We start from the raw sequence: 26,220 nt of genomic DNA, 5'->3' as shown, positions 1-26,220 counted from the left end.
CCTAATGATTCCATGTTCTATCTTTATAATCTGAAACACCATTCTTGTTTTATATCTCTTGAATATCCAGTCAAACAAGAAGCCTAGTTTGAGTTGTAATCAATTTGTTTATTCTTGTACTCGTGTATTCATATCAAATTTGTGCCGGGTTGTGGCAAGCTTGATTTCAAAGTATAGCAAGGTAGCTAGAAGGCTAAGGAATAGCAGTGGGCTAGGTAGCAAGGTAGCTTGGGAAAGGGTTTCTTTCAGGTGCTATATTTGTAATCAAGAAAAAGACTGTAAGTTCTTTTATTAAAGTTGATATAATACATTCTCTATGCTAGTTGGCATGGGGACTTGGATGTAGGCCATAGACTAGGTGTAGGGGCCGAACCAAGTGAAAACTCTTGGTATTCTGCATTTTATTTCTGTTATTTATTTTCTGCAGTGTAATTGAGACTGTCTCATTGCCTGTCTCATTCGTAAAGGGTCTGTCCCATTTACATAAGAGACTGTCCCATTTGCCATATCAGTTAGAATATTATATTATCTATCGAGCCATCGAATTTCAACTTGATGCATGAACAAGTAATCTCTGTCATTACTTTATTGCAATTTGAATTTAAGTTCAATATCTAAAATGCTATTCGTCTTCATGTTATGTAAAATTAGGTTGTGAAGTTGCACAAAGGAAGACAACATGGATGTAAGAACTTGGTAAAGGAAAGACAGCTTCATAAGAAAATCAACCAAGCCAGGGAAGAAGTAAAAAAGATCAGTGCCAATAGTCCTTCAGAACCAGTGACTCGAATCTGTACCTTGGGAGGGCATATTCTCGACACAAAAGAAGCTATAACGGATTATATAAAGGTTGTTGCATCATAACATAAATGGAAGCCATAATATTCTTGGTATATTACTAATTACTACTATTTTAAATCACCACTACAAATTCTAGGTTGCAACCAAGGAAGTGAAAGAATTGAGGATGAAACCAATCACATACAGGGCTTATGATGGTCGTGCAGCACTTGAGAAAGCGGTTACAGAAAAGGAGATCAGAATTTTAGAGAGAAAGCTGGAGAATATCAAGCAAAAGAAGGTCCAAGTTTCCAAACAACAGCTTATATGTGGCAGAGCTCCAAACGAGTTAAAGTGATCTATAGCCAGCACTAGACACTACCGGAAGGAGATAAATGTGGAGGGTTGTAGCCATTTGTTGCATTCTTCTTATTTTCTTACTTGTGAAGCTGGTACTTTCTTTCAAGGCTCAAGGCTCATCAATAGACGGGGAATCTAATTAAAAAAAGTTAAATGAAATAAATAAATATTTATATATGTTGGTTTTGCGGGGTCTAATAATTAAATCCATGAAAATAGATTATTCAAATTCAGATTAGTTTATAAATTAGTCTACTTTTCAGATTTGGACTATAATTTTGATTTAGGCCTAATTTCTTTTCTTATAAATATTCATGTAATTGTAAAATCAAAACACAACAAATTGTGAGAGATCAATACAAAATTAGTGCGGCTTGTGGAGTAGGAATTTCCGAACCACGTAAATTTTTGTCTTGTGTGATTGTCGTTTATTTTCTTGTTCTTATTTATTCGCTTTGAGTTTTGCTTTCGTTGTTGTATACTCAACAACTGGTATCAGGCCTAGGTTTTCAGGCGAGTGGGAGCGATGTCAGAAGATGAGAAGGTAAATATTGACAAATTTGATGGCAAAGATTATGGGTTTTGGAAGATGCAAATTGAGGATTATTTGTATTAAAAAAAATTACATGAACAGTTGCACGAGAAGAAACCAACTTCAATGAAGGATGAAGACCGGAAGCTTTTGGACAGGCAGGCTCTGGGGGTTGTCAGGTTGACTTTGGCGAAGAACGTTGCTTACAATATCGTCAAGGAAACGACAACTTATGGTTTGATCAAGGTTTTGTCAAACATGTATGAGAAGCCGTCTGCTTCAAATAAGGTGTATTTGATTCGCTTGTTAGTTGCCACTAGATTGAATGAAGGCAATTGTGTTGCTGATCGTGTGAACGAATTTAATTCTATCCTAGCAAGATTGACATCGATGGATATTAAATTCGATGTTGAAGTATATGCCTTGCTGTTGGCATCCTCATTACCAGACAGTTGGTCGGGATTTGTCACTACTATAAGTAATTCATCTGGGAGCGGTAAGATGACTTTTGATGGAGTCCGAGATTCGATTATTGGAAAAGATATTCGTAGGAGAAACTCAGGAGAGTCGTCAGGTTCCTTGTTGAGTGCTGAGAGTAGAGGCAGAAAGATCGAAAAGGGGCAGAATAAGGGGTGTAGCAGATCGAAGTCACAGAAGAGAGGACAATCCAAAGATCGCAAGGATATTGTTTGTTGACATTGTCAGAAGAAGGGTCACTTCAGGAATCAGTGCACGGCTCCCGTGGCCCCTAAAGGAAAGAGTAAAGAGGATAATTCAGCTAACGTAGTTGAAGAAGTGGTGGATGACGATACTTTGATTTGTTGTGTTGATTGTTCGGTTGAATCATGGGTTATGGATTCTGGTGTATCATTCCATGCTACCCCTTGCAAGGATTTAATGTTAAATTTCAGAGTTGAAAATTTTAGTAAAGTTCGTCTTACTGATGATGAGACTTTGGATATTGCGGGAATGGGAGATATTAATCTCAGAACCTCTTTGGGAACTAGATGGATGTTGAAAGATGTAAGGTACATTCCTGGACTGAAGAAGATGTTGTTATATGTGGGTTTGTTAGATAACGAAGGGTATTGAGTTACTTTCGGAAACGGACAGTGGAAGGTTATAAAGGGGAATCTAGTTATTGCTCGTGGAGAGAAAAAGGGGACTTTATACATTGTTGAATAATCTAGCTATGAAGCAAATGCAGTTGCTGATGAGATTGAGTCTTCAACTTCGTGGCATCAAAGGCTTGGTCATATGAGTGAAAAAGGTATGAAGCTGTTAACTTCGAAGGGGAAGATTCCAGAGTTGAAAAATGTGGAAGTTGGATTCTGTGAGCCATGTGTTCTTGGAAAGCAGAAACGTGTTAATTTTGCAAAATCAGGGAGGACCCCCAAGGCTAAGAAGTTAGAGCTATTTCATACAAATGTATATGGTCCAACAACAGTTGCGTCATTGGGCAGATCTTGATACTATATCATTTTCATTGATGATTCCACTACAAATGTATGAGTTTATTTTTTGAAGAATAAATTAGATATGTTTTCTACTTTCAAGAAATGGAAGACTGAAGTTGAAAATCAGACTGGTTTGAAGGTGAAAAGTTTGATGTCAGATAATGGCGGTGAATATAGTAGTGATGAGTTTAAAAGTTATTGCGAGAAATTTGGGATTAAAATGATTAAAACTATTCCAGAGACACCACATCAGAATGGTGTTGCAGAGCGCATGAATAGAACCTTGAATGAGAGGGCCAAGAGTATGAGATTACATGCAGGGTTTCTAAAGATGTTTTGGGCAGATGCAGTTAGCACAACAACGTATCTCATAAATAGAGGACCTTCAAGTCCTTTGGGGTTCAAGATTCCTAAAGAAGAGTGGCAGAAAAAAGAGGTAAATCTTTCACACTTGCGAGTTTTTGTTATGTTTCTAATATGCGTGTTAAAGACTCCGACACGGACAAGCTTGATCTGAAAGCAAAGAAGTGTATCTTCATTGGTTATCCAAATGATATGGATTACCGTTTCTGGGATGAACTGACTAAGAAGGTCGTTAGAAGTAGAGATGTTACTTTTAATGAGAATACAATGTATAAGAATAAGTTTGTAGTCGATTCTGAGTTTACAAAGGAACAACCTGAGAAAGAGGAAGCACTGCTTGAAGATATTACAGAAACAAATCTTGCAGGAAATAATGGGAGTTCGGAGAATGTTGATGACAGGGTTCCAGTAACTCCACATGCTGGGGTAAAAAAATCTAGCAGAAGTGTGAGGCCACCACAAAGATATTCTTCTTCAGCATATTATATGTTATTGATCGAGGACGGGAGCCTCAGTGTGCAGTACAAGTGGATGATTCAGTTTAGAAGAAACCAGCCATGGATGAGGAGATGAGTTCTCTTGAGAAGAATGAGACTTGGTCTTTAACAGAGTTACCAGCAAGAAAGAAGGCTTTACAGAATAAGTGGGTGTTCAGGATCAAAGAAGAACATGATGGCAGCAAGAGATACAAGGCAAGGTTAGTAGTCAAGGGTTATCAACATAAAAAGGGTATTGACTATACCGATATATTTTCTCCCGTTGTTAAGATGTTTACAGTTAGAAGTGTGCTAAGTATTGTGGCTGCAGAGGAGTTACATCTAGAGCAACTAGATGTTAAGACCGCATTTTTACATGGTAATCTTGAGGAAGACATCTACATGGTTCAGCTAGAGGGATTTCAGGTAGCTGGGAAAGAAAACCTTGTTTGCAAGCTTATAAAAAGCTTGTATGGTTTAAAGTAAGCACCAAGACAATGGTACTTGAAGTTTGACAACTTTATGATGAAGAATTGATACACGAGGATTGCTATGGATCATTGTTGTTACTTTAAACAGTTTGATTCATCTTATATGATATTATTGTTGTATGTTAATGACATGTTGATAGCATGATTAAACATGAGGGAAATCAACACGTTAAAGAGACAGATGTCTGAGGAGTTTGAGATGAAGGATATGGGTGCAGCAAAACAGATACTTGGTATGAGCATTATAAGGGATAAATATGAAGGTACTTTAAAATTATCTCAAGAAAAGTATGTTGAAAAACTGTTGCAGAAATTCAGTGTCCAGGATGTGAAGACCAGAAGTACACCGTTGGCGAGTCACTTTAATCACACAAAGAAGCAATCACCTAAAACAGATGAAGGCAAGAAAGATATGGCTAAAGTTCCTTATGCATCTGCAGTTGGCAGTTTAATGTATGCTATGGCGTGTACAAGGCCAAACATTGCTCATTCAGTGGAAGTTGTTAGCAGATCTATGTCTAATCCAGGAAGAGAGCATTATGAAGCAGTCAAGTGGTTGTTACGCTACTTGAAAGGCACATCCAAGGTTGTACTATGTTTCAGTAATAAAGATGTTATCTTGGAAGAGTTCTCTGATGCAGATTTGGGTGGATGTTTAAATACAAGAAAAAGTACAACGAGTTATATTTTGACTTTGGGTGGCACCGCAGTTTGTTGGATGTCTCGACTTCAAAAGAGTGTTGCTCTTTCAACCACAAAAGCAGAATATATGGCTGTCTCTGAAGCTAGCAAGGAGATGATTTGGTTGAAGAATTTTCTTGAGGAGTTGGGTAAGAAACAGGCGGACAGTGCTTTGTATAGCGACAGTCAGAGTGCTATTCATCTTGCGAAGAATCCCGTGTTTCATGCTAGGACGAAGCATATTCAGCTGAGAGATCACTTTACAAGAGAGTTGATAAGCAATGGTACTTTTTTCTTGAAGAAAATTCTTGGTTCAAAGAATCCTGCAGATATGTTGACTAAGGTGGTTACGAATGAAAAGTTGAAGTTTTGCGTAGTTTTAACTAGCCTTCAGAATTGATTGATGAGAAGGCGCTGCACTAGTTAGAGTTATTGATTGAAGAATTGATTTTACTAGACTTACAAGAGTGAAGTGAAGTCTATTAATTAAGCCCATGAAAATAAACTATTCAGATTCAGATTAGTTTATGGATTAGTCTACTTTTCAGATTTGGACTATAATTTTGATTTAGACCTAGTTTCTTCTCTTATAAATACTCATGTTATTGTAAAATCATAACACAATAAATTGTGAGAGATCAATACAAAATTAGTGTGGCTTGTGAAGTAGGAATTTCTGAACCACGTACATCTTTTTCTTGTGTGATTGTCGTTTATTTTCTTATTCTTGTTTATTCGCTTTGGATTTTACTTTCGTTGTTGTATACTCAACAATATAATGTGTCTGCAGTCAATCTAATACTATTGCAATTAAGTAAGGTGAGTCAATATCAAATGTTACCTTTTGTATGTTGTATTATTGTGTTCCATCAAAGTGTTTTTAGATTTTAAAATATAGGGAATTTGACAAATATACCAACTTTTGGATATTTATTTGCAACTATACTACCTTACTTAAAATCTTGCAAATTTACTATCTTTTTAAACACACAAACAATTAAATTACAAAAATACCATTTTCATCTTCCCATTCCTTTTTTAACTTCTCTCCCTCTCACTGCCTCTCTCCCCTTCCCCCTATCTTTCTCGTTCTCCCCGATCTATATATTTCTTCACACATTTGGAACATAAATTTTGAGTCTCCGGACTTTCGAAGAAGCCACAGTTGTTGGCGCAGAGACGGTGACCTTCCTGTGATTGAAATCCGTGTTCTTCAGCCATGATTATACAAATTGAAACGAGGAGAAAGATTTGAATTGGAATTAAATTAAATAAAATAAGATTATAGTTGTTGTTATTCATGTATCTATATACAAAGTGGGGGGAGATACTATAGGGGCATTCATTTTTTGTCCATTTGCAACCACTTGTACAACTTATTTGCAATTAAATGTAATTTTCAACATATTTTTTCAAATTTGCATTTGTGGTTGGTTATTATGGTTACTAGTATTTGCAGATCCTTATTTTTGCAAATATTTTTTGAAAGATAGTATTTTTGTAGTTTGTAAAACTTGGTATTTATGAAAAAAGCCCTAAAATATATGCTTTTATTATTTTAGAATATTTATTATTATTATTATTTTCAATTTTTTACATGTATATATAGGGTATTAAAGAATATTAATAAAATTATTTTCAAACATTTATAAATAAAGTGAGTATTTTAAATATATTTATATTAACTTATTATAACTTTGATTAAATTTTAAAGATACTTTAAAAAAGATAAACAATGTAGAATTTATTTATGAAGGGGAAAAAATTAAATTAATAAAAAAGTTCAATTTTTTCCGTTACATTATTTTAAACCTCTAACTAATATTCAAAAAATATGTGAAAACATAAAAGAAAGGCTATATAATTTACATATCAATATTATATAATATATGATTTGTAAATGATTACAAATTTATAAAACAATATTTTCAAAACTATAAATTTTGAATAAAATAAAAATGAAACAAGTTAAAGAAAATTATTGATATATATGTAGGAGCAAAAATAACCAAACCTTTTATGTACACATGACATTTTTTATTAAAGTATAACATATTACTAATATATTGAAACAATACTTATTAGAGTATAGTATTTATTCTACAAATTTTATATATAATATAATCTATTTTACAATATCATTTTAATAATAATTTAAGATATTCTTAGTTTTTTGATTTTTTCCCTTCCATAAAGTATAAAATCTAAACAAAACATTCTCCAACAAAGAACACACAAATTTTAAGTCGGTAACTCCATGAACCGTAGAACAACTACCACTATTTCTTAAAAGATAGACATGCACCTCTGTATGCGTAAGCTTTTTTAGCTATGTCTATACGTGTCAAGAAACTGCATGCTTATAATGTTACACTAGCTAGTAAAGGGGTTATGTTGTTGAAACATTTCTTACTCTTTATCTACTGCTACTACAATCTAGCACACACCTGCTAAGAACCATATTTCATTTCAATTCACTTTACAAAATGGACTCTGTGATCACAAATTTACATTTCACAACTGTTTTGATTAGAGTTTTTGTAAGTTTATCAGTTGTTTTAGTTCTCTTTACCCCTCTTGCCACTGCTGTGCGATCAATAAGAAATAATACTCATTCAACGGACGATCAGGTTAGTTTATGTTCTAATTTGTTAGTAAAGATTGTGTTTTTGATGATCTTTGATGTTTCTTGACAAATTAAGTTTTATTTGTTGAGGCTTGATTAGGGGTATGTTGTGGTTTACTAATTATTGGCTTGTTTTTTTGCAGTGGAAACCAACATCACCTTTTGATTGGAACATTACCGGAAAGTATGCAGGTTGGCTCTTTTTGCACTTGTTTTTTTCAGATTATGTAGTTATCGTTTTCTGACTATATATTGATCAGCTACTGTTTAAAATGAATGTTCAGTTGAAGGTTTATTACAGCTACTTCATGATATTTTTTGTCAATTTTGTGTGTTTGAGTGCTTATTTTTGAGTAATTTCTTTGTAGTTGTATTGCATTTGTGGAGGACTGTGGTAATAGTGGAGATTGTAGGACTTAATAACAAAAAAAAATGGTGGTTTTTTGTTAGGTCAATTAGGCGTTAAGCAGAGAATTGGAGTGCACAAATTTGAGGATGTTCCCCAAGTCTTTAGCATTTCAGTTCTTTCTGTGTTGTATTAAGTGCTATACTACTATAGTCTATACGTTTTATGCATGTCTGCACACAGTAGTTGCACGTCATCACACAAGGTCTCGAGTTACCTTATGTTCATATTAACTCTTTTGGAAACTTTGGTTTTAGATCTCAATGTATAGTTGTTTTGAATGGCATCTTATATGCAGGATCTTGGCGCTTAATGAATCCCACGGAAAGCAATCCTATAATAAGAAAGTCCAGCGGTGACTCTGTCCTCGAATTGATCAGTACCCCAACAACAAGTAAAGGGGTATATCATGTTAAGGTAATATGTTTGATTCGTCCGAATCTTATTCTTAATATGGATGCATGTTGTCTGATGCAGTAATGTCATGCGAAATCCAATATGAAAGTAAACGGAACCCTGACAACGTCATCAGTGACGTTCTGAAAAGAAATTGTTGCGATAATAGAAGTCCAAAAGTTTGTGCATGAATTTAAATTTATTATGCATCCACGTGTTTTACCCCGCGTGGGGCTTTCAACATAAACAACTACGGCTGAATTAACTAGGAAATTAGTCCAATTTAAGTTTCAGTAGTATCCTATAAGGAGTATTTTGGAGTTGTGTATGACCTCTTTATTCTTTCTTTGAACTAATTTCAGCACGAACCGTGCTGAATTTTAGAGCCTTCTTTAAACTGAATGAAGGGGGTGAAAAAATCTGAATTTTGTTTTTAAGCTCATGATTATGAATTTATGATATTCCTTATGCTTGCCAAATATCTGCATTGTGAATGCAGCCCACCTAAAGAAAGAGCTTGCATTCCACCACCTCTGTTCCAATTCAAAACTTGGTATCTTGTATTGGTGGCTAAAAGAAGACTAGTTAGCTTGTGGCCTGTAGATTCATTTTTCCACTTTCAATCCTAAGTTAACGTTGTTTGCAGATTTGTCATTCTTAGTTGCTGCAAAAATCCCTGTTGGTCCCTGTATGGAAGTATATTAATAGGCCGCTGTTTCTCTTTACAAGATCAAGCCAGGTTCATGGTGTTACAAGATAGAGATGGTTTTGCATTTCAACGTCCATGACTCCATTCTTAACTTTTAGGAGGGATCTGCAATAGAGGAGCAGACTTATTGACCTTTGCAAACCAAGCTACCACTTTCAACAAGGATTGTTACTTCTGAAAATCTTCAACAGATCTACGTTGCTTTGAATTGGCTAGATCGCCCAGTGGATTGGTTTCTGCTGATTGGAAGGCAGAACCGAGGACTACTATGATTTGAATATATTGCACAAAACTTTAGGTTCTTTAAGTTAGAATATTTAGATCCTTACTTGGGCCTCACCTGTTAAGTGAATATATAAGAGCCTCTCCTTTGTTCTTCTTGTTTTCTGATCACTACTAGTTCCTGCTCCGCTGTTTGCCTCTTAATGTTGAGTTTCCGTAAAATTCCGCATCAACTCCTATACCTTGTGATTCAGTTTGTCAAACTTTGTGTGTTTTGTTTACTGGATTAGATGTCAAGCTTTTCTTGTTATGATTTTATGGCCCTTCCATGTTGAAGGGCTTTGATACTAAATATTATATTATGGGCCCGAGTCCAGGATCTTATCAAGGGACGACCAATCGGAAGTAATTCTATTATTCGTTTTCCCCTCTCTCTGTGATAAAACCTTTTCATTTAGGGGATACCAACTGACTGAGGACTAACAACTGTCTGATTGATTTGGTAAAAAATGAGATTCGTCCTTATTCCCTGGCTTGATTTTTGTGGCTGAAGTTTTTGCCTAGTGATTTCATCTGTAACTGTTTAATGTTTTATAGTGTTCTTCTATCGGGTAGGCAACATACTTGTTTACTTCAGTTTACATTATCATCTTGCATGTTTAGCCTAACTAGGATGTTTGCATTATGCTATTGTTGATTTAATCTTGATTTGGCTCGCTTTTGTCGTTTTTCTCCTTAAGAAGAACTCATTTTTAGTTTCCATTTTCCCATCGGCAGGGGATGGTTATATTCTATAAGGTGTTTGAAGATGAACATAAAGTCTGGGGTGCAACAATCAAAATAGAAGGGGATTATATATGGCCCTTACGACTACTTCGAGCAGTAGCCTACACGTACTGATATGATTTGCACCCGTGACTCCAGTTATAAATCTTATAGCATGCTCAGTACTGATATATGTATAATTATATTGCAGAGAAAAAGCAGGAGAATCTGGATACAAAGATGATTACAATATCTCCAATCCACATTACTCGGTAATTATCATAACAATTTGAATTGAATGTTGTTTTTGGCCATATGATACTTGATAGTAAATTGCTGATTAAAGTATCTCACATCACTAATTGTTATCACAAATTAATAGTAATGTTATTTGCCATTGTATAGTTCCTTATCACGTAATTTACCCTGTTACTTGTGGCACACTGGCATATCATATGCAGCAGCAGGACCGTGATAAGCTGTAGAACTTGGGACTATATCAATGAGATTTAGCAACTACGGGACTTCAGTTACTCATTGTTAACCTTTCTTTTAGTTAAACTAGTCATCTAATACCCGGCGTGTGTTTCAGTTGACCAAGTTCAGCATGTGCTTAATTAGTTAGCAATATGTGTTATATGGTAATCAGAAGATGTAGTTGCAACAGTGCCTATTCCTAAGAACAATTCCCAATTAAATTTCAACTGGCTCTTTATATAGACATGAGAGTATTAATACTCTATTGCAAAAATTTTAGCCTTAAATATTTCCATGTACTTGACTCACCCATTATACATATTCTTCCATATCACGTTCTCGAGGATCAACAAGACTTTGGTGCCTGTTGTGCGAAAGCACTAAATTGTGTGATTTTGAGGGTGTTTCGCGGGGGGGGGGGGGGGTGTTTTCTCTAATAATCACTTTTTCTGTGAAGTTTCTCCCTGACAAATATCAATTGTTAAATTTCTCTAAAAACTAACTTTAATGCATGTGTTTGACTGGAGTTTTGAAATTTTTAACTTACATCACGTGCTATTCCTTGAAACAGTTTGGACTTCTCACATCCCAGGATTTTCAAGAGTTTCAATGGGTCAAGATTTGGAACAGAAAACTCTGTGTGATATCTACTTCATTATTTGCAATTTTTTTTCTAACTCTGTATTGGCTAGAGTCCATACTAATTACTAACTTGTTCATTCTTGTTGTAGCACCTGTGATCGACATGGAGAAACATTGTAACATCACAGTAAGGGCTCGGATATCACGTGTTCCGTCCATGCAAAGTAGTACGTCCTTTTCCATGGAGCGTAAACTCTCAATGTTATTTATTTTTTCAGTTTCAGAAATTATAATATAAATAATGCAAAGTATTATGCCTTCCATTGCGCTGTGCCCCAATGGTAACTTATATTTAGGCACAATTGCTCAAAATTTGTGAAAATAATTTTCAGCTGGCTGTAGTGGACTGCAGTGTTATATATTTTATATTATGCTTTTACTTTGTTTAGATGAAGATGGGAGTAGTTACCATATAGAAGCCGCATTGGTAAGATTTTTGATGGATGACAATGGAGATTGTCTGCCGCCCATGCAATTGAATGCAACTTCTGTAAACACTGAGATGTTCTTTGACAAAGCATTTAATTACAACCTGATGGTCACTTTTGTATCCTTCTCTAACATTACTTGATCCAACATTATGTATTTATAGATTGAGAATGGTTGATTTTCCTTAACCGTCTGACATATATTAGATCTCTCTCCTTCAAGTTCTCCTGTTAATTCAACAAAGGAAACATAGCAACACGCAATCTGTAAGGGTTCCATCTCGATCCTATTTGTTGCTTCTGTAGGATTCTCAATTTGTGCTAGTGATCAGCTACTGCAGTTTTGTTGTTTTGAGACACTTGTACCGTTCTTATTTTTTGGATATCTGCAGTTTTGTTATATACTAGCTGACGGATATTCCATCCTACTGTCAGGGAGCTGTCAAAGTTTCAAGTTTCACAATTGGACAACAGGCTATCATGGATGCATACCTTTGTCTTTTACATCTGACTGCAGGAATCACAGTTGGTAATTAGAATAAAACTTATTCTCTGTCTTTGGCATTGACCAAATTATATTATTTTAAAAAACTATTTCTCACTAATTGTGTTCTCCATAATCGTCACTTCTTCATGTATGCAGAACAATTGTATAATGCATTTGCCACTGCTGCATTCTTCAAGTTTGTTGTCTTCTCTTTTTGTGAGTTGAGATTTTTTCTCCATATATGGAAGGCAAATAGGTCTACAAATTACATACAGAGTGTGGAAGCGAGGCGTGAACTTTCAGTTCTTTGTATTTATTTCTGTGAGTAAAAATTTTGCTTAGCTGTTTGTAATGAATTTCTGTTCTGTATGCATACCTTTGAAATTCATAACTTGAGATTCACATTGAACATTTATCACTAGGAATGCACTTATACCTGAATCTCGGGCCACTCTGCATAGGAAGATACCTTTTTCAATTTTAAATTTTGAATTGCTTCCCCAATCTAACATGTATCTCTGTTACTTGGATTACGTGTTCTGATATTCGTACATGCAATGCTAAGATTATGATCATTTTATTGAATGAGCTTGTGCAACGTTGTGCTGTTGTAGTGTTTGGCAGTATATGTAAGGTTCATTCTAGTAACAGAAGATATTATTATACCAGAAAACATAATCATGATTCTTTTGAGAGGATATATACGGTTGCCAGTTCTGCTCCAGAACAGTTGCAATCCTAAGCTATACTCTTCTTCTGCATTTGAAAGAAAAGCATTTGTGTACTTTTAAAATAAGATTTCTGATAAAAACATTTGATGGCGTATAACTTTTTTGTGGAATAAAAGTTATGAATATTTATTCTTAGTAGGGAAGTAGTGCTACTTCACACTCACACATCTTTATGGTTTATGTTTTGCAGGTGGTATCCTTTTGGGAGTTATTCTGTGCACGTATGAGTTCCCTAAATTCCTTCCAGTTATTACTCTGGTTGTGCACTCCTACTGGATACCTCAGATCGCCACAAATGTTTTTCGTGACCCAAGAAAGCCACTACAGCCTAGTTACATTATTGGAATGAGTGTAACTCGGCTTGCAATTCCTTTATATATCTTTGGATGTCCCCGCAACTTCATGCACATTAAGCCTGACAGGAGTTGGTGCATCTATTTGGTGGGTTTTGCTGGGTTGCAAGCAAACATTCTTCTTCTGCAGCACTATCTTGGATGTCGATTCTTCATTTTTTGGCAGGTTTGATGTAACTATTCACCATATATTAGTTCGTGCAACCCTTCTCTATTTTGTTAATTAGTTTATGTAACTCTTCCCTGTTATTTTTATATAAAATCAAGGTAGAGAATGCCTAATCCCTGTATATTATTGTAAAGAGAGTGCCAACCAATATTCTGAGGAGCTGCAATAACTATAATGCTTAAGGATTCTTAAATAAATGAGGAACCACAATCAATTTCATACTTAGGATTTCTCATATCGATGTGATAAGACATCACTCTAAATCGCTTGTGTTTTTCAAAAAACCTTGATGTAAATTATAATATGTTGTTTAACATTTAGGCAGGGAATCGTGATATGTTTTTTAGAGTATAGTATTGTGTCAATTTATTCATGAGTCCTGTCTGTATAATGCTCTTTTTCATTGTTGCTTGTAACTTTTGTCTTCTGTAAACCATGGCTTCGTAATTTTTTTCATCAAATTATGAAAATCATATCCTAACTTTGATCTTTTTCTTTCATAGATCCTCATGCAGATGTTTCCACTAAAATATAATTACCATAAACGGCCGGATCAGGATGTAAATCATGCCAGTGACTGTGTCATTTGCATGACGCCCATTGATTTCACTCAACATCCAGATTTTTGCATGGTACTTTTGGACAGCTTTCAGCTTGAAGTTTAAGGCTATGTAAAATTTAAGGAATTAAAAATGTTTAAGGCTAAAAGGTAGCTAGGCACTCCCTGTGTAACTAACGTTGTCCGAACCTATATGTGCAGGTAACGCCATGTGAACATGTCTTCCATTCACATTGCTTACTTAAGTGGATGGATATAAAGATGGATTGCCCAACCTGCAGGCGGCGACTTCCACCAGTGTAGTTATAGGGGAACCAGAAATTTTTTTTGGAAGGCCAAAATATAGAACATTAGGATTTTTGCCCGCATTGCTGCAGCGTTTATAACATTAATACTATCCAGGAGTAAATATATTCTTTGAACCTTTATTTTGTTTCGAATTGTTTATTTGACATTAAATTATATATTATATTTTTAACTTTAAATTCATTACCTTAATGTTGTTAATTAACTCGGTTTTGTAACCCCAACTAATTCATTTATGTAAATTAAAGATGTTACTTATTTTGCATTTTCTAATTCCACAACCACCTAATTAATTACTCAAAATTTCAACTGAGATATAATCTAAACTCACGGTTTATTACTCTCATTCAACCTTCATACTCCAATCTTCTTATACACAGATCTTAAATTATTGTGTCTTAATCGAATTTGTGTTCCTTTTTCTCGATTCCTTTTCTCATATTATAGTTACAATGCTTGTAGCACAATTGTTTCAACTTATAACATATCTAGGGTTTCAGGCACAGACTTATTGTTCCAATTTGTTCTTTGCAGATGGAAAGTCAAGATAGGGAAATAAACTTCATATGTCTCAATTATCCATCACACTTCGAGCAAGGCAAACTTGTAAGTAAAATTATTGCAAAAAAATGTCTGCATGTGTTGTTCACTGAGGTATTATGATTTTTTGTAATTTATTATGTAGGAACTTCCTCTACCATTTTATTGATAAAGCAACTTTAGGTGCAGCAGGATCAAGTTTAGGTATATTGACCTTAATTGCATTTAACTTTCTTCCAATTACCAAAATGTTTGAGTTCTGAAATTTCGTATACAACAGATGTGTCTTTACAGAACCCAAGGTCAATTTTTTTCAAATTTATCAGCCATTATATCCTTGAAGAAGCTGAATTGGTAATACCTTGTACATTTACCAATGAGATATATGAATGATTATATGTTAATTGCATTTTTTACTCATTCAGGAACTTCCGAAAATGTTCTCAGATGTTCACGGTGATACCATTAGTGATGTTATAAACATTGAACTTGGAGGTGGATATCGTTCAAAATTCAAGTACTGTCCTAGAACCTGTAAAATTTATGGGCTTCGTCGATTCTTTGGGAAGTATGATATCGATGAGAACTTTGTAATTTTCTTTAAGTACTTGGGAAACTCTACATTTGCCATCACAGTATTTGATTACCAGTGCATGAACCACTTCCGCGACATAGAAAAATATTTCCGCTTTGAGGATTTCATGTATCCTCCTGTAAATGATGTTGTTATTATCATATCAGATGATGAAAATATTCTTCAAGGTATATATACTTTTACTTTGGAACGTATAGCATAATCTATGTTTCCTGATTCGTTTAATTTTACATAGTGCATCTGTTCTTTAGAAAACAATGAAATGGAAATGATGATTCAAGCGGAAGGAGATGATGATGTAGAAGAAGGTTAGTATAAAAGTTGTACCATCAGTTCTGCTGTTTCTCAATAAAATGATACTCTGTCTTCTTCAAATTATTTTAACAATTACCTAACAATCTTAAATTTCAGACCATGATGCCTTAGTTCCTGATCAAGACAATACTTTGAGAGTTCGATTGTTACTTTCTCTTGTTGATCAGCGTGGTCATGGAGTGGTATACTTTATATCATATAAAATTTTTAAATACCAAATCTTATCTATTTACTCAAATCGAATTTTTCCATTTATGCAGTATATTCCAAGGTGGATGAGAACTTTTTATGCAAAATGGGGTAGACGTACTACAGTTTTCTTATCCGTAGGTGAAACACTTTGGAATGTTGATGTTCGGAAAATGAAGAAATGTTGCAGGTTTGCAAAGGGCTGGGATAAATTCACAAGGGATAACAATCTCACTATTGGTCAGATTCTAACCTTTCAGTATATTGGCAATTTCACCTTCGCAGTATTTGTTTAGAGTAATTTCAAAGCATGCATTTGATTACATGTCTAGTTTCTATCTGAATGCAACGAAGAGACATCTTTCGATTTCTTCATATTTTCCAGTAAAATTGATATATTTCTAAGAATTTGAAATTGTAACGGATGTTGATTATTATTTTAAGTCACCTGTTTGAAGTTATCATTCTACTTACAGTTTTATGTTTGTGGTAATCAAATTCTCAACTTTGATAAAATAATATTGGTCTAAGTAACTATAAATTCATAAAAACATATTAGTAGACTGATTAAACATGTTTCACAAAGTATGATTTTGATAAATTTCTCATTACATCATTTGTAAACCATGATAGTAGAGCGATTAAACAAAATGTTCCACTTATGGGATAAGTATTACATAATTATACCTATTTCTTCATTACATGCCAACAAAATACAGGAGTAGCCTGCCAACAAATATTGGCATCTCCAACATTATTTGATTGCTCATCCTCCATGCAATTCCCAAAATCTTGTACAATACAAACAGTACTTGTTTAATATTGCAATACTGCTTATTGAAGAACTAAAGAATTACTATCTTAAGAAAGTAAAATACATTCTCCTTAGTGTAGCTGCAATTTCTGTATTTGGATTTGTGTTAATCCTTGTAGCTTGAGTGTTGCACATAAATATTTCGTTCAATTGTTTGGCAAACATAATTTTGCAGCTAGTCATTGCAAGTACAACGGGTTGTTCTGTTGCTTCAATTAGTGCAACATCAAGTAATGGAGCCAATTTACCCTTGAATGTAACATTTACTTTTGTGCTGCCAAGAAGCATAATCCAGCTCTATAATGAAATATAAGCATATGTGTCAATGTTAGGAGGATAAATGAGAAATAGTAGAGCAAATTATGCTTACATTGAATCAGTCATACAGAAGTTTATTCGCGAAACATTAGTTTTTCCTGGAATTGCTGTTTTCTCTGCGGGTTCAACCGAGTAAACAATTCCAACAACATCTACAAATTATTTACGTAACATTCTTAATTAACTAAATTAAATTTTTAATCTTAAAAAATAATTTAAAGAGATACGTGTAATAGTTATACCAATGCAATGAAGAACATTTTCCTGGAATTCACTAATCGCCGCGAGTTCCGTAAATTGCCAGACATTAGTTGGAATATTTGCATGTACATTGTGCAACACTGTAGCTTTTGTTAAGTTAGACTGTAGTATAGACTTGTCATCCTTGAAACATCTTGCTGCCTCTGTTGGTTCATAATATTTGACAACAAAATTTCTAATCTCATACGCATGGCCTTCAATGAATTTTTTATCAAAATAATGCAACACTGTCTCACCAACGAATGCACGAATTCGATTATGCTGCTCAAAAAAACGAATGTAGATGCATTAAAATGAACAATGTGGAAAATTATCAAAGTAAAGATTTATAATTTTTTTAAATAATTGAACTTACTTCTTCATCCACCAGGATCAGGTTTAATGCATTGCGATGTCCGGTGGAAAAATTCCTATCACACCACTTACTTGAAACTCGTACTCTGATTCTCCAATTGGATGTTCGCTTTGGCCTTAGATCCCCTATAACATGGGTTGCCATTTTGTACAATTAAGTAGTTTACTTTTACAAATAACAATCAGTTAGAAGTATTGAAAGTTGAGCTTATATAGGCATATTAAAATTAATATTGTACAATAAATGAAGTCAACTGAAGAACCATACATGCATCAACCACTTTACATTATTTAATGTCAAAGTTAACTTCTACTGTCAAGTTTTGAGTTGATGTATAACTGTCTATCATAAAACGGCTGGTAAATAGTAATGTTATTGCTGGTAAGAAGAAATGATATTTTGAAGATTTGTTAAAAGTATTCTTCTTCCAACTTTATTCAACAATCAACTTGACGTTTGCTTCTCTTCTGAGGCTAACGTGTGTGATGTAGTTCTTAATATGAGAATGACATAGCTTTTTCCATAAATTAATCATAGTTTTGCCGCAGGTCTTACCTACTACTATGTATTTTATATGCTTAACTACTGCAGATATTTGAAATTTCTTTAAGTTCTTTACTTGTATAATGATATTACAGTTTTCCGGAACCAATTAGTTGATGCATATTTCGACAACTACTGGTGCAGTTCAAATTATTGCACTAAATTTAACTTTATATATTTTTTAAATTTTTTATGTATTCAAACTCTTTGGAAGTTTATTATCTTTTCTTTTTCAACAAAATTACTTAAAAAATGGTTTGCTTTATTATAAATATTTTACCCACAATGTACTACATATTTTCTACCACTTCATTTTCCCTAATTAGAATGACTGAGAAAATATAAGTAAAGCAACATTACTATCGACAATACTATACATATATATACAATACGCTCAATGTCAAGACTTCGAGCTATATCCGGTATAATTTTTTTAATAATTTAATATTTATTAGCCGTGTCACAAAAATTCAATACTGGGATAGAATTTGGCCAATTCTTCATATATCCGGTATACCTAGACTCCTAATTATTATAAGGTTAATCTGATTATCCTTTATTGGAAATTATATATTAATGCGATTGTTTTAACAACATTATTTAGAGAAAACAGTTCTAAATAAATACTGATACTTTACACTTTATTTATTTATTTTTTCCAGTAAACAATGCTAATCACTTTTTCGTCGTTGCAACTATTCTGATAATTAGAGATTTTCTCGTCCCTAAAGTTATAAATTTTCAACTTTAATTTGTAGTAAGTACTGTCTTTATTTAAAGACAAAATTTTACTTCTACCATTTTTTCTAAAGATTATGACTGTCCAAAAAAATATTGTAAGAAGCCATAATTTATCTCGCAAGTCAACGTCTTATCAATATGTGTTCATAACATACTATAATATAATATAGAAATATTGTAAAATTGATACAAAAAATTATTACTATATTATTTCCTTCGAGGAAGTAGAAAAGCAATTGTAATTTTACATTAATTTGGTACTTTAGATCTGTTGATGGAGTTACAACTTTAAATTGCGCCAAACTCTAGATGACAGTTAAACTAATAAATAATTTATAATTATTTTAAAAATTCTTCAAGCTTTATAATTATTTTAATCATGTATTGTAGAAAGGGTCAATTATAATTGGAAATGGTGTAACATTCTAAACAATACATTTTCGTCATCCAGAGAACAGAAAATTCTTATTTAATATTCTACTTATATGTGTAACAATGTGAGTTTTTAAATTTTTACAACCTATAACATTTGAAGAATTACAAATATCATTTAGCATTAGGTCATGCCAAGAAATTGAAGAAAACATAACTCTCTCATTGACGAATTGTGAAAACTACACTGCAAAGTTCAACTGTTCAAAAAATTCAATTTCTGGGCTGATATTATATTTTCCATAGCTTAATATTCTTCCATCGTAACAATTTTTTTTTTCAATATATTGGACTATCACACTTTTCAACATCATTGAATTACCTAGTTCATTCATATTTTTTTATATAAAAAATATATCAAAATACATTAATAACATAAGTCCAACATGAAGCATATAAATTAGCAGTCCAATGTAGAACACACCTACGTAGAAGATTCTACAATTTAAGGTAATAATAATTTGAACTCTGGATGTTCATTCACCATCCCAAATACATAGCATAAAAAAAGAAAATTAATTAATATACTTCTTAGTCTTTGAAATTTTTTCCGAAGTCCTTTTGCTCTTTGTTGACGTTTCGGGGGTCTTGAACTTGAGTTGCGACAAACTATCCAAATGATACTTTGATGTAGATGGCTACAATAAGGATAATTATAATCTTTGTAACAATAAGAAATAAAATTAAATCAAACAGATACATGTTAAAAATTACCTCAAGTGGAGAGTCTTGATATTTGTCAATTTCACAACTAAGATTGATCTCTTCAGATTCACATAATAGGCTCATTTCATAAATATCTGTAGCTAGGTAAGACTTGCATGATTTTTCAATGTTAGCCTGTTTAATCAATAGCTTCACACTATATTCCTTGTCTGCAATTTGTTTTAACATCTCCGGAAATATCTTCTCATTACATTCCTATATTATCAAGTATTTGGCATTCAATCGGATTTAATACATGATTAAATTTAAAGGAATAAAAGGTCTACTTTTAAATTAGAATGGCACCTCATCAATAAAGTCATAAACAGTTTTTTCTATCAATGAACGAACTTCCCGATCTTCCAGTATTATGCCAATTTCACTAGTGGAATCCAATGTCTCCGCATATATCCTGAATCTGCATTAACAACTTCAATTAAAAAGAGTCTAGGGTGCAAATAAAATGTTTAAAATATAATTAAAATTAATAATTATTGAAGTTACTTTTTCAGGGGATGTGGAATGTCAGAGTTACACATAACACATTTGAACAACTCATCCACATTTTCATTTTCACGGTAGCATGATGTACACGTACGAAAGAACCATCCCATTCCTGTTGCTACTTTCCAGATTTTGACATTACAGATAACCTCTTTCTACAAATGTTGTCATATTTTATAACACATTAGTTACTGAGCATCATATATCAACATAATTCTGCAACTTTCTATAGTATGAATCTTGCCTTTGTAAATTCAGGACCAAGATTCAATATTTCTTCCAAGTTAAATTGTCGGACTTTCTCTACCTTAACACTTGAAAAATCTTCTTCAGAAAAATCACCACTATTGTACCTGATGATCATTTCTATTAATCATATGTTTTGAACATAAAAAATTAAGATGAAACTAATGCAAGTACTATTGAAGTACCTTTGACGAAGTTGAGCAACACTGTGGTGATGATAATTGAGGAAAAACTTTGTAGACCATACATGTCCAACCTGGACTTTTTCTAAAATAGATCGAATGTTTGTTAATCAAAAGTCAAGGATTAAAATATATGCTATGTTCACATGTACCTTCATAAAGATATATCTTTGCGCTAGCAATTATCATGATTATAGGTTCCTCTAGATCATCCTGTAAGATCGTCCTGTAAGTTCTCATCCAACTCCTCAGCAAACTTGTCCCAAAATATAACATCAATAGTGGATCTACATAATAAATCATATATTTATCAACCATTTTTTAGTGTTCATACAATACCATTTATTACCTAATTTCAGTTTTCATTTGAAAGTTTATTAATCAACATGTTTTCAACCTTCCATCGGTTAATCGAAACTTTTGTTGAACCTGGGCTTCTCCATTGCAGTTAATAAGGTGTTTCAAAGGGAGATCTTTTTTAACCAATCCAACAATGTCTGTTGAATACAATTTACAATAAAATCAGTTGAATCGTCATACATGGAAAATAGGCTGCAATAGATTTTGTGTAATAGATTGTACCTGTAAGATAAACATTTTGCTTTGCCACCTGTCCTAAATCGCCAAGATCAAAGAATCAAATACGTTCTCCTGTATTAAAGTCTGATTCTCAGCAATTTCTTCAATTTTGGTATAAGCAGTAAAAATGATTTGTTTATCCGCACGGATGCATCTAAACTTATCAGCAGGTCTATATTCTTTGATAGTGAAGTTAGATATGATATAAATTCTTCCTATGACAATTTCTTCCAGTTTTTCATCAGAAATACTTCCGGGAACAAAAGCATGCATCCTATAATTCTGCATAACAAAATTTAATTACGTATGATTCACAATATCCATTACATGTAATTGATAGATGACTACATGCTCGATAAATAACAAACCTTATCATCAAGTAACAGCAAGTTGAAGCCTTTAAAAATTTCTCCTTTCAAAGATACTCCATGCCAAAATCTTATAACTCGGACTTTAATTTTCCATTTGTAACTTCCAGGAGAAACAATTCTCAAATCATGAAATATAATAGACATTGTTGGCGCAAAATATGTATTACAGCTGATGAGTATGGATAGGCTAGTACTACTTTGACATTTATAGTAGAATGGAACATAAGTATTTCATATTTAAGAATTGAACAACTGGTTGTTGGACAAAGTTAATGTTCATGCAGTGTCTTTTTATAATACACTTGATTCCATTTAACATTTTTATTAAAAAACTAAAACCTGTAAAGTACGATATACTCTATAGAATTACAGGAAATATTTTAATAAAGCGATTTCAACGATCATAAATATAATAAACTTTACTTTCTATGAATTAACTATGAAACTGCAATAAAGATTTAAAAAACACAACAATTTCGACACGATGATTAAATCAAAGTTTTCAGAGATAGCAAAATAGCAAAATACAAATTTCTCATAGTACCGAAAATAAACATATTACATATTACAAAATATGGCCTTCAATATTTCAAAAGCGTCCTTCATCGAGAATGATTTTAACAAAAATATAAAAATATATCTCCATAACATCAATTTCACCAAAACGCAACAACATCATCACTGCAAAATTAAACACATGAGCCTAATTCAGAATACAAAAAAATTTGTCTTCATTTATGAAAAAGAATTTTTGTACCATGGTATATACCTTCTCCAGCTTAATGCTCCTATACTTTGTCAAAGGAACATTTTCATCATCAATAAGAGATAATGTATGAGGCTTCTTGCGCGCTTTAGATTTCTTTCCCGGTTCATGTACATTTTTCTTCTGATTCTTAGGAACATGTTCCACCACAAAACAATCCATTTCCTGAAAAACAATCTATGTTATTTTAAATAAAGATTTCTGCAATTTAACATTAGTTGGGCACAATATATGGTCATATTCTGTAAAGTTTCTTACACTTGAATTCACATTCTCTTCAGTATAAGCCTTTGGATCAACATTATTATTGTTCTCATCAACCATTTCAAAACCTTCAAAAATAGAACATGCCTCATACAGTTTGCTAGCACCTTTCAGATTTTCTTCCTTAATGCATAACGTGACAGTGTAGTCTTTTCCCTCAAGCAGTTTTATACATGGAGGTAACTTTGATATAGAACAATCATCCTTAAAAGGTAAAACAAAACATGTTCGTCATTTAATTAAAAAAATTATAAAAATTGTGGAACTCCCAAATAATAAACACAGTGGATTCCAATGTTAAAAATAAGAAATGCTCATGCAAATAACAAATAGCTGGAAATTGAACGTACTTCTGCTTCATCCAACATTACTTCGAAGACAGTTTTGCCGGTCAACTTCTTCAACTCAGCATCTTTGAGTACAACAGGAAGTACTCCAGTTGAATCGGAGAATAACCCACAAATTCTAAACCTGATTTAATATTAAATGTTCACGATTAGTTCAGTAAATTTTAAGTTTCAAATAAAATGAAAAGTCAATTGCTTCAGAGTATACTCAGCAGATACCTTTTCTCAGGGTATGGGTAATATCTCATGCATGCAACATTAGGACATGTATATCTTTTATCTTCCAAGACCAAATCAAGATCACATTTCCAACATACGTAAACAAACCAGTTTGATTCATATTCTACCTTTTTTAAGGTAAGGTGGCAATTGACAATACACTACAAAACATAATTTATTATAGGATGGAAATTTGATAGTGCGCTTCTAATAACAATATTTCAGTAATGCTTCATGAAATAATATCTTTAAACAAATTACCCCTTTGAAATTTTCGTCAAGCTTACAAATCTGTTCTACATTCTTTAAGAGAACAATGTCATTTTCATCAACATCATCTGGAGTTCTTCGGAAAGTAGGATCCATCATTCTGTTTTTAATATCAGAACTAATATTAGAAGTACTAAATTAACATATTCATAATATGGTATAAATGAAGCAATCCTAATGTATAAGCAAATATTATTATACTACAATTGTAATTACTTTTTCTGCAAATCCTTTACACTATAGTTGTTGATGTTAATATAGAATCTCGTTGCCGGGTAGTTCGTGAGATAAAGTTCACCTAAATATCAAAGTACAAAATGAAATTAGAAGTTCATTCTCAGGTACAACAATGAATTATAATTTTAAGATTAAGGTTTGATAGAGTTCCCAGAATATACCTTCGTACTTATTAACTTTAGCACTTGCTATAATAACTACAAAAGAATCATCAGATTGAGCATTCAATTCAGCATCCACCCGTTCGGCAAACTTGTCAAAAAATGTCACTTTCCTCACATAGCTTGTAACGCCCCCAAATCCGGGGTCAGAGGATTTGGTCGTCACTATGAAACCTCAATCCAAATTAACCTGTTTAATCAATAAACAAATGGCAGCGGAAGATATTTATCATCTATGACCCCAAACTAATCCAAGATCTTTTAAGGTTACAGTTCTAGAAACAAGATATCCAAATTCCACAAATAAATTTTTTTCACTTCCTTTTGAAACTCTTTTCAATAATTCTCAATCTCCAAACTTAACCCGCTAGTATAACTTCGAAATGAAGTATACTAGGCCCAAATAAAATACACAACTATAATATAATATAATATAAATAACTTTATACAATAAAACTTATACTAGTCCGCAAACCCTGGACCAACCACCTTCCCAAGAGCTTCTTCTTTGCTTCCTCGAATTACGCAGCTAAACAGCGCAAGCTAATCCTCACTGGAGGTTAGATTTGAAAACAGGCAAGTATGAGCGAAAGAAATGCTCAGCAAGATCATTATAACATATATAGGGTCGTTTTGATATAAAACCGACATCTGCATTAGAGCAGAACATTTAGAATCATAGTTGCTGAATCATAAAATTTTAGTTGAGGAATCCCAGATTTAATTCCTTAATTATATTGAAAACCATTTTGATATTTTTGAGCGAAATGCTTCAGCAATACTTTGAATCTTGACGAGAATAAAACTCGTAAAACAGTGTTTACGGAAATATTGTAAACCACAATAACATGAAACAATGATCATGGAATGAATCATAAACTTTACTCAACCGAACTCTTGAAATTAATACTTACTTTATTGTCATATCAAATTAGATATCAATACGAACTTTGATGCTCACAACACCCATACTGAAGTCAACATCAATCATCTATACTAATACCACCTTTGATATTTAACAACAACGTAAGTATCAGCATAAATCAGAATCTAAATCAAAACTGCATTTCACCATTATTCCAAAACAGAAACAGTTGATAAATCATTTATGCTATGATTATCAAAACAATAAAGAATTTTAGATATCTATTTAGATTGGAACCAATTATGCACTATGTTGTTTGTCACGCCCCCAAATCCGGGGTCAAGGGATTTGGTCGTCACTATAAAACCTCAATCCAAAATAACCTGTTAAATCAAATAATAAATGCCAGCGGAAGATATTTATCATAAATGACCCCAACTAATCCAAGATCTTTTAAGGTTACAGTTCTAGAAACAAGATATCCAAATTCCACAATAATTTTTTTCACTTTCTTTTAAAACTCTTTTCAATAATTCTCAATATCCAAACTTAACCCGCTAGTATAACTTCGAAATGAAGTATACTAGGCCTAAATAAAATACACAACTATAATATAATATAATATAAACAACTTTTCATAATAAAACTTACACTAGTCCGCAAACCCTGGACCAACCACCTTCCAAAAGCTTCTTCTTTGCTTCCTCGAATTACGCAGCTAAACAGCGCAAGCTAATCCTCACTGGAGGTTAAATTTGAAAACAGGCAAGTATGAGCGGAAGAAATGCTCAGCAAGTTAATTATAACATATATAGGGTCGTTTTGATATAAAACCGACATCTGCATCAGCGCAGAACATTTAAAAATCATAATTGCTGAATCATAAAACTTTAGTTAAGGAACCCCAGAATTGATTCCTTAATTGTATTCAAAACCATTTTGATATTCTTGAGCGACATGCTTCAGCAATACTTTGAATCTTGAC

The 26,220-nt window shown here is 33.0% G+C and overlaps 4 protein-coding genes and 2 long non-coding RNA genes across 7 annotated transcripts; 3 read left to right on the top strand and 3 right to left on the bottom strand.

Annotated features, from left to right (window-relative positions):
* The first annotated feature begins 7,534 nt into the window (after positions 1-7,534).
* LOC141683178 (transmembrane E3 ubiquitin-protein ligase FLY2-like) lies at positions 7,535-14,471 on the top strand. The gene is made up of 14 exons (XM_074487866.1): positions 7,535-7,770; positions 7,910-7,958; positions 8,471-8,589; positions 10,277-10,392; positions 10,476-10,536; positions 11,313-11,379; positions 11,473-11,550; positions 11,773-11,930; positions 12,019-12,078; positions 12,247-12,340; positions 12,455-12,619; positions 13,220-13,548; positions 14,055-14,183; positions 14,312-14,471. The coding sequence occupies exons 1-14, from the start codon at positions 7,627-7,629 to the stop codon at positions 14,411-14,413; spliced, it is 1,671 nt and encodes a 556-aa protein (XP_074343967.1). The 5' UTR covers positions 7,535-7,626; the 3' UTR covers positions 14,414-14,471.
* Positions 14,472-14,487: 16 nt separating this feature from the next.
* LOC141683177 (uncharacterized) lies at positions 14,488-15,149 on the top strand. The gene is made up of 3 exons (XR_012560151.1): positions 14,488-14,514; positions 14,951-15,022; positions 15,102-15,149. It is a non-coding gene; the product is annotated as an uncharacterized LOC141683177 (long non-coding RNA).
* A 193-nt stretch (positions 15,150-15,342) lies between these two features.
* On the top strand, positions 15,343-16,351 carry LOC141684904 (uncharacterized). Its single transcript, XM_074490041.1, has 4 exons — positions 15,343-15,718; positions 15,803-15,859; positions 15,963-16,048; positions 16,127-16,351. Exons 1-4 carry the CDS (start codon positions 15,394-15,396, stop codon positions 16,349-16,351), a joined length of 693 nt encoding a protein of 230 aa, XP_074346142.1. The 5' UTR covers positions 15,343-15,393.
* Positions 16,352-16,911: 560 nt separating this feature from the next.
* On the bottom strand, positions 16,912-17,947 carry LOC141684903 (uncharacterized). The gene is made up of 4 exons (XM_074490040.1): positions 17,804-17,947; positions 17,430-17,709; positions 17,240-17,339; positions 16,912-17,143 (listed from the first exon to the last, which is right to left on the bottom strand). Exons 1-4 carry the CDS (start codon positions 17,945-17,947, stop codon positions 16,912-16,914), a joined length of 756 nt encoding a protein of 251 aa, XP_074346141.1.
* Positions 17,948-20,056: 2,109 nt separating this feature from the next.
* Positions 20,057-22,013, bottom strand: LOC141686876 (uncharacterized). 2 transcript variants are annotated; one of them, XR_012560835.1, is made up of 7 exons: positions 21,739-22,013; positions 21,309-21,653; positions 21,160-21,241; positions 20,973-21,081; positions 20,729-20,883; positions 20,234-20,642; positions 20,057-20,157 (listed from the first exon to the last, which is right to left on the bottom strand). XR_012560835.1 is itself a non-coding variant. In XM_074491968.1 (6 exons), exons 2-6 carry the CDS (start codon positions 21,472-21,474, stop codon positions 20,519-20,521), a joined length of 636 nt encoding a protein of 211 aa, XP_074348069.1. In that variant the 5' UTR covers positions 21,475-21,653; positions 21,739-22,013; the 3' UTR covers positions 20,057-20,518. The 2 variants fall into 2 exon arrangements, 1 of the variants encoding a protein (XP_074348069.1); XM_074491968.1 differs by having other exon boundaries at positions 20,057-20,642.
* An 887-nt stretch (positions 22,014-22,900) lies between these two features.
* On the bottom strand, positions 22,901-23,291 carry LOC141683017 (uncharacterized). Its single transcript, XR_012560061.1, has 2 exons — positions 23,131-23,291; positions 22,901-23,037 (listed from the first exon to the last, which is right to left on the bottom strand). It is a non-coding gene; the product is annotated as an uncharacterized LOC141683017 (long non-coding RNA).
* Positions 23,292-26,220: the final 2,929 nt, after the last annotated feature.

The sequence above is a fragment of the Apium graveolens genome, chromosome 9 (assembly GCF_009905375.1).
Source record: "Apium graveolens cultivar Ventura chromosome 9, ASM990537v1, whole genome shotgun sequence".
Taxonomy (NCBI): Eukaryota; Viridiplantae; Streptophyta; class Magnoliopsida; order Apiales; family Apiaceae; genus Apium; species Apium graveolens.
The sequence above is the reverse complement of the archived record's forward strand: the minus strand, read 5'-3'. Positions and strand labels throughout refer to the sequence as shown.

Coding starts and splice junctions, on each gene's coding strand:
- LOC141683178 (XM_074487866.1), top strand. CDS start 7,627: ATGGACTCTGTGATCACAAATTTACATTTCACAACTGTTTTGATTAGA. Junction 7,771..7,909: donor CTCATTCAACGGACGATCAG/GTTAGTTTATGT, acceptor GTTTTTTTGCAG/TGGAAACCAACATCACCTTT. Junction 11,931..12,018: donor ACAACCTGATGGTCACTTTT/GTATCCTTCTCT, acceptor GACATATATTAG/ATCTCTCTCCTTCAAGTTCT.
- LOC141684904 (XM_074490041.1), top strand. CDS start 15,394: ATGTTCTCAGATGTTCACGGTGATACCATTAGTGATGTTATAAACATT. Junction 15,719..15,802: donor TGATGAAAATATTCTTCAAG/GTATATATACTT, acceptor TCTGTTCTTTAG/AAAACAATGAAATGGAAATG. Junction 15,860..15,962: donor AGATGATGATGTAGAAGAAG/GTTAGTATAAAA, acceptor CTTAAATTTCAG/ACCATGATGCCTTAGTTCCT.
- LOC141684903 (XM_074490040.1), bottom strand. CDS start 17,947: ATGGCAACCCATGTTATAGGGGATCTAAGGCCAAAGCGAACATCCAAT. Junction 17,340..17,429: donor AAATGTTCTTCATTGCATTG/GTATAACTATTA, acceptor AATAATTTGTAG/ATGTTGTTGGAATTGTTTAC. Junction 17,144..17,239: donor TTCTGTATGACTGATTCAAT/GTAAGCATAATT, acceptor GCTTCTTGGCAG/CACAAAAGTAAATGTTACAT.
- LOC141686876 (XM_074491968.1), bottom strand. CDS start 21,474: ATGGTTGATAAATATATGATTTATTATGTAGATCCACTATTGATGTTA. Junction 20,884..20,972: donor TTGGTCCTGAATTTACAAAG/GCAAGATTCATA, acceptor CAACATTTGTAG/AAAGAGGTTATCTGTAATGT. Junction 20,643..20,728: donor ATTCCACATCCCCTGAAAAA/GTAACTTCAATA, acceptor TTGTTAATGCAG/ATTCAGGATATATGCGGAGA.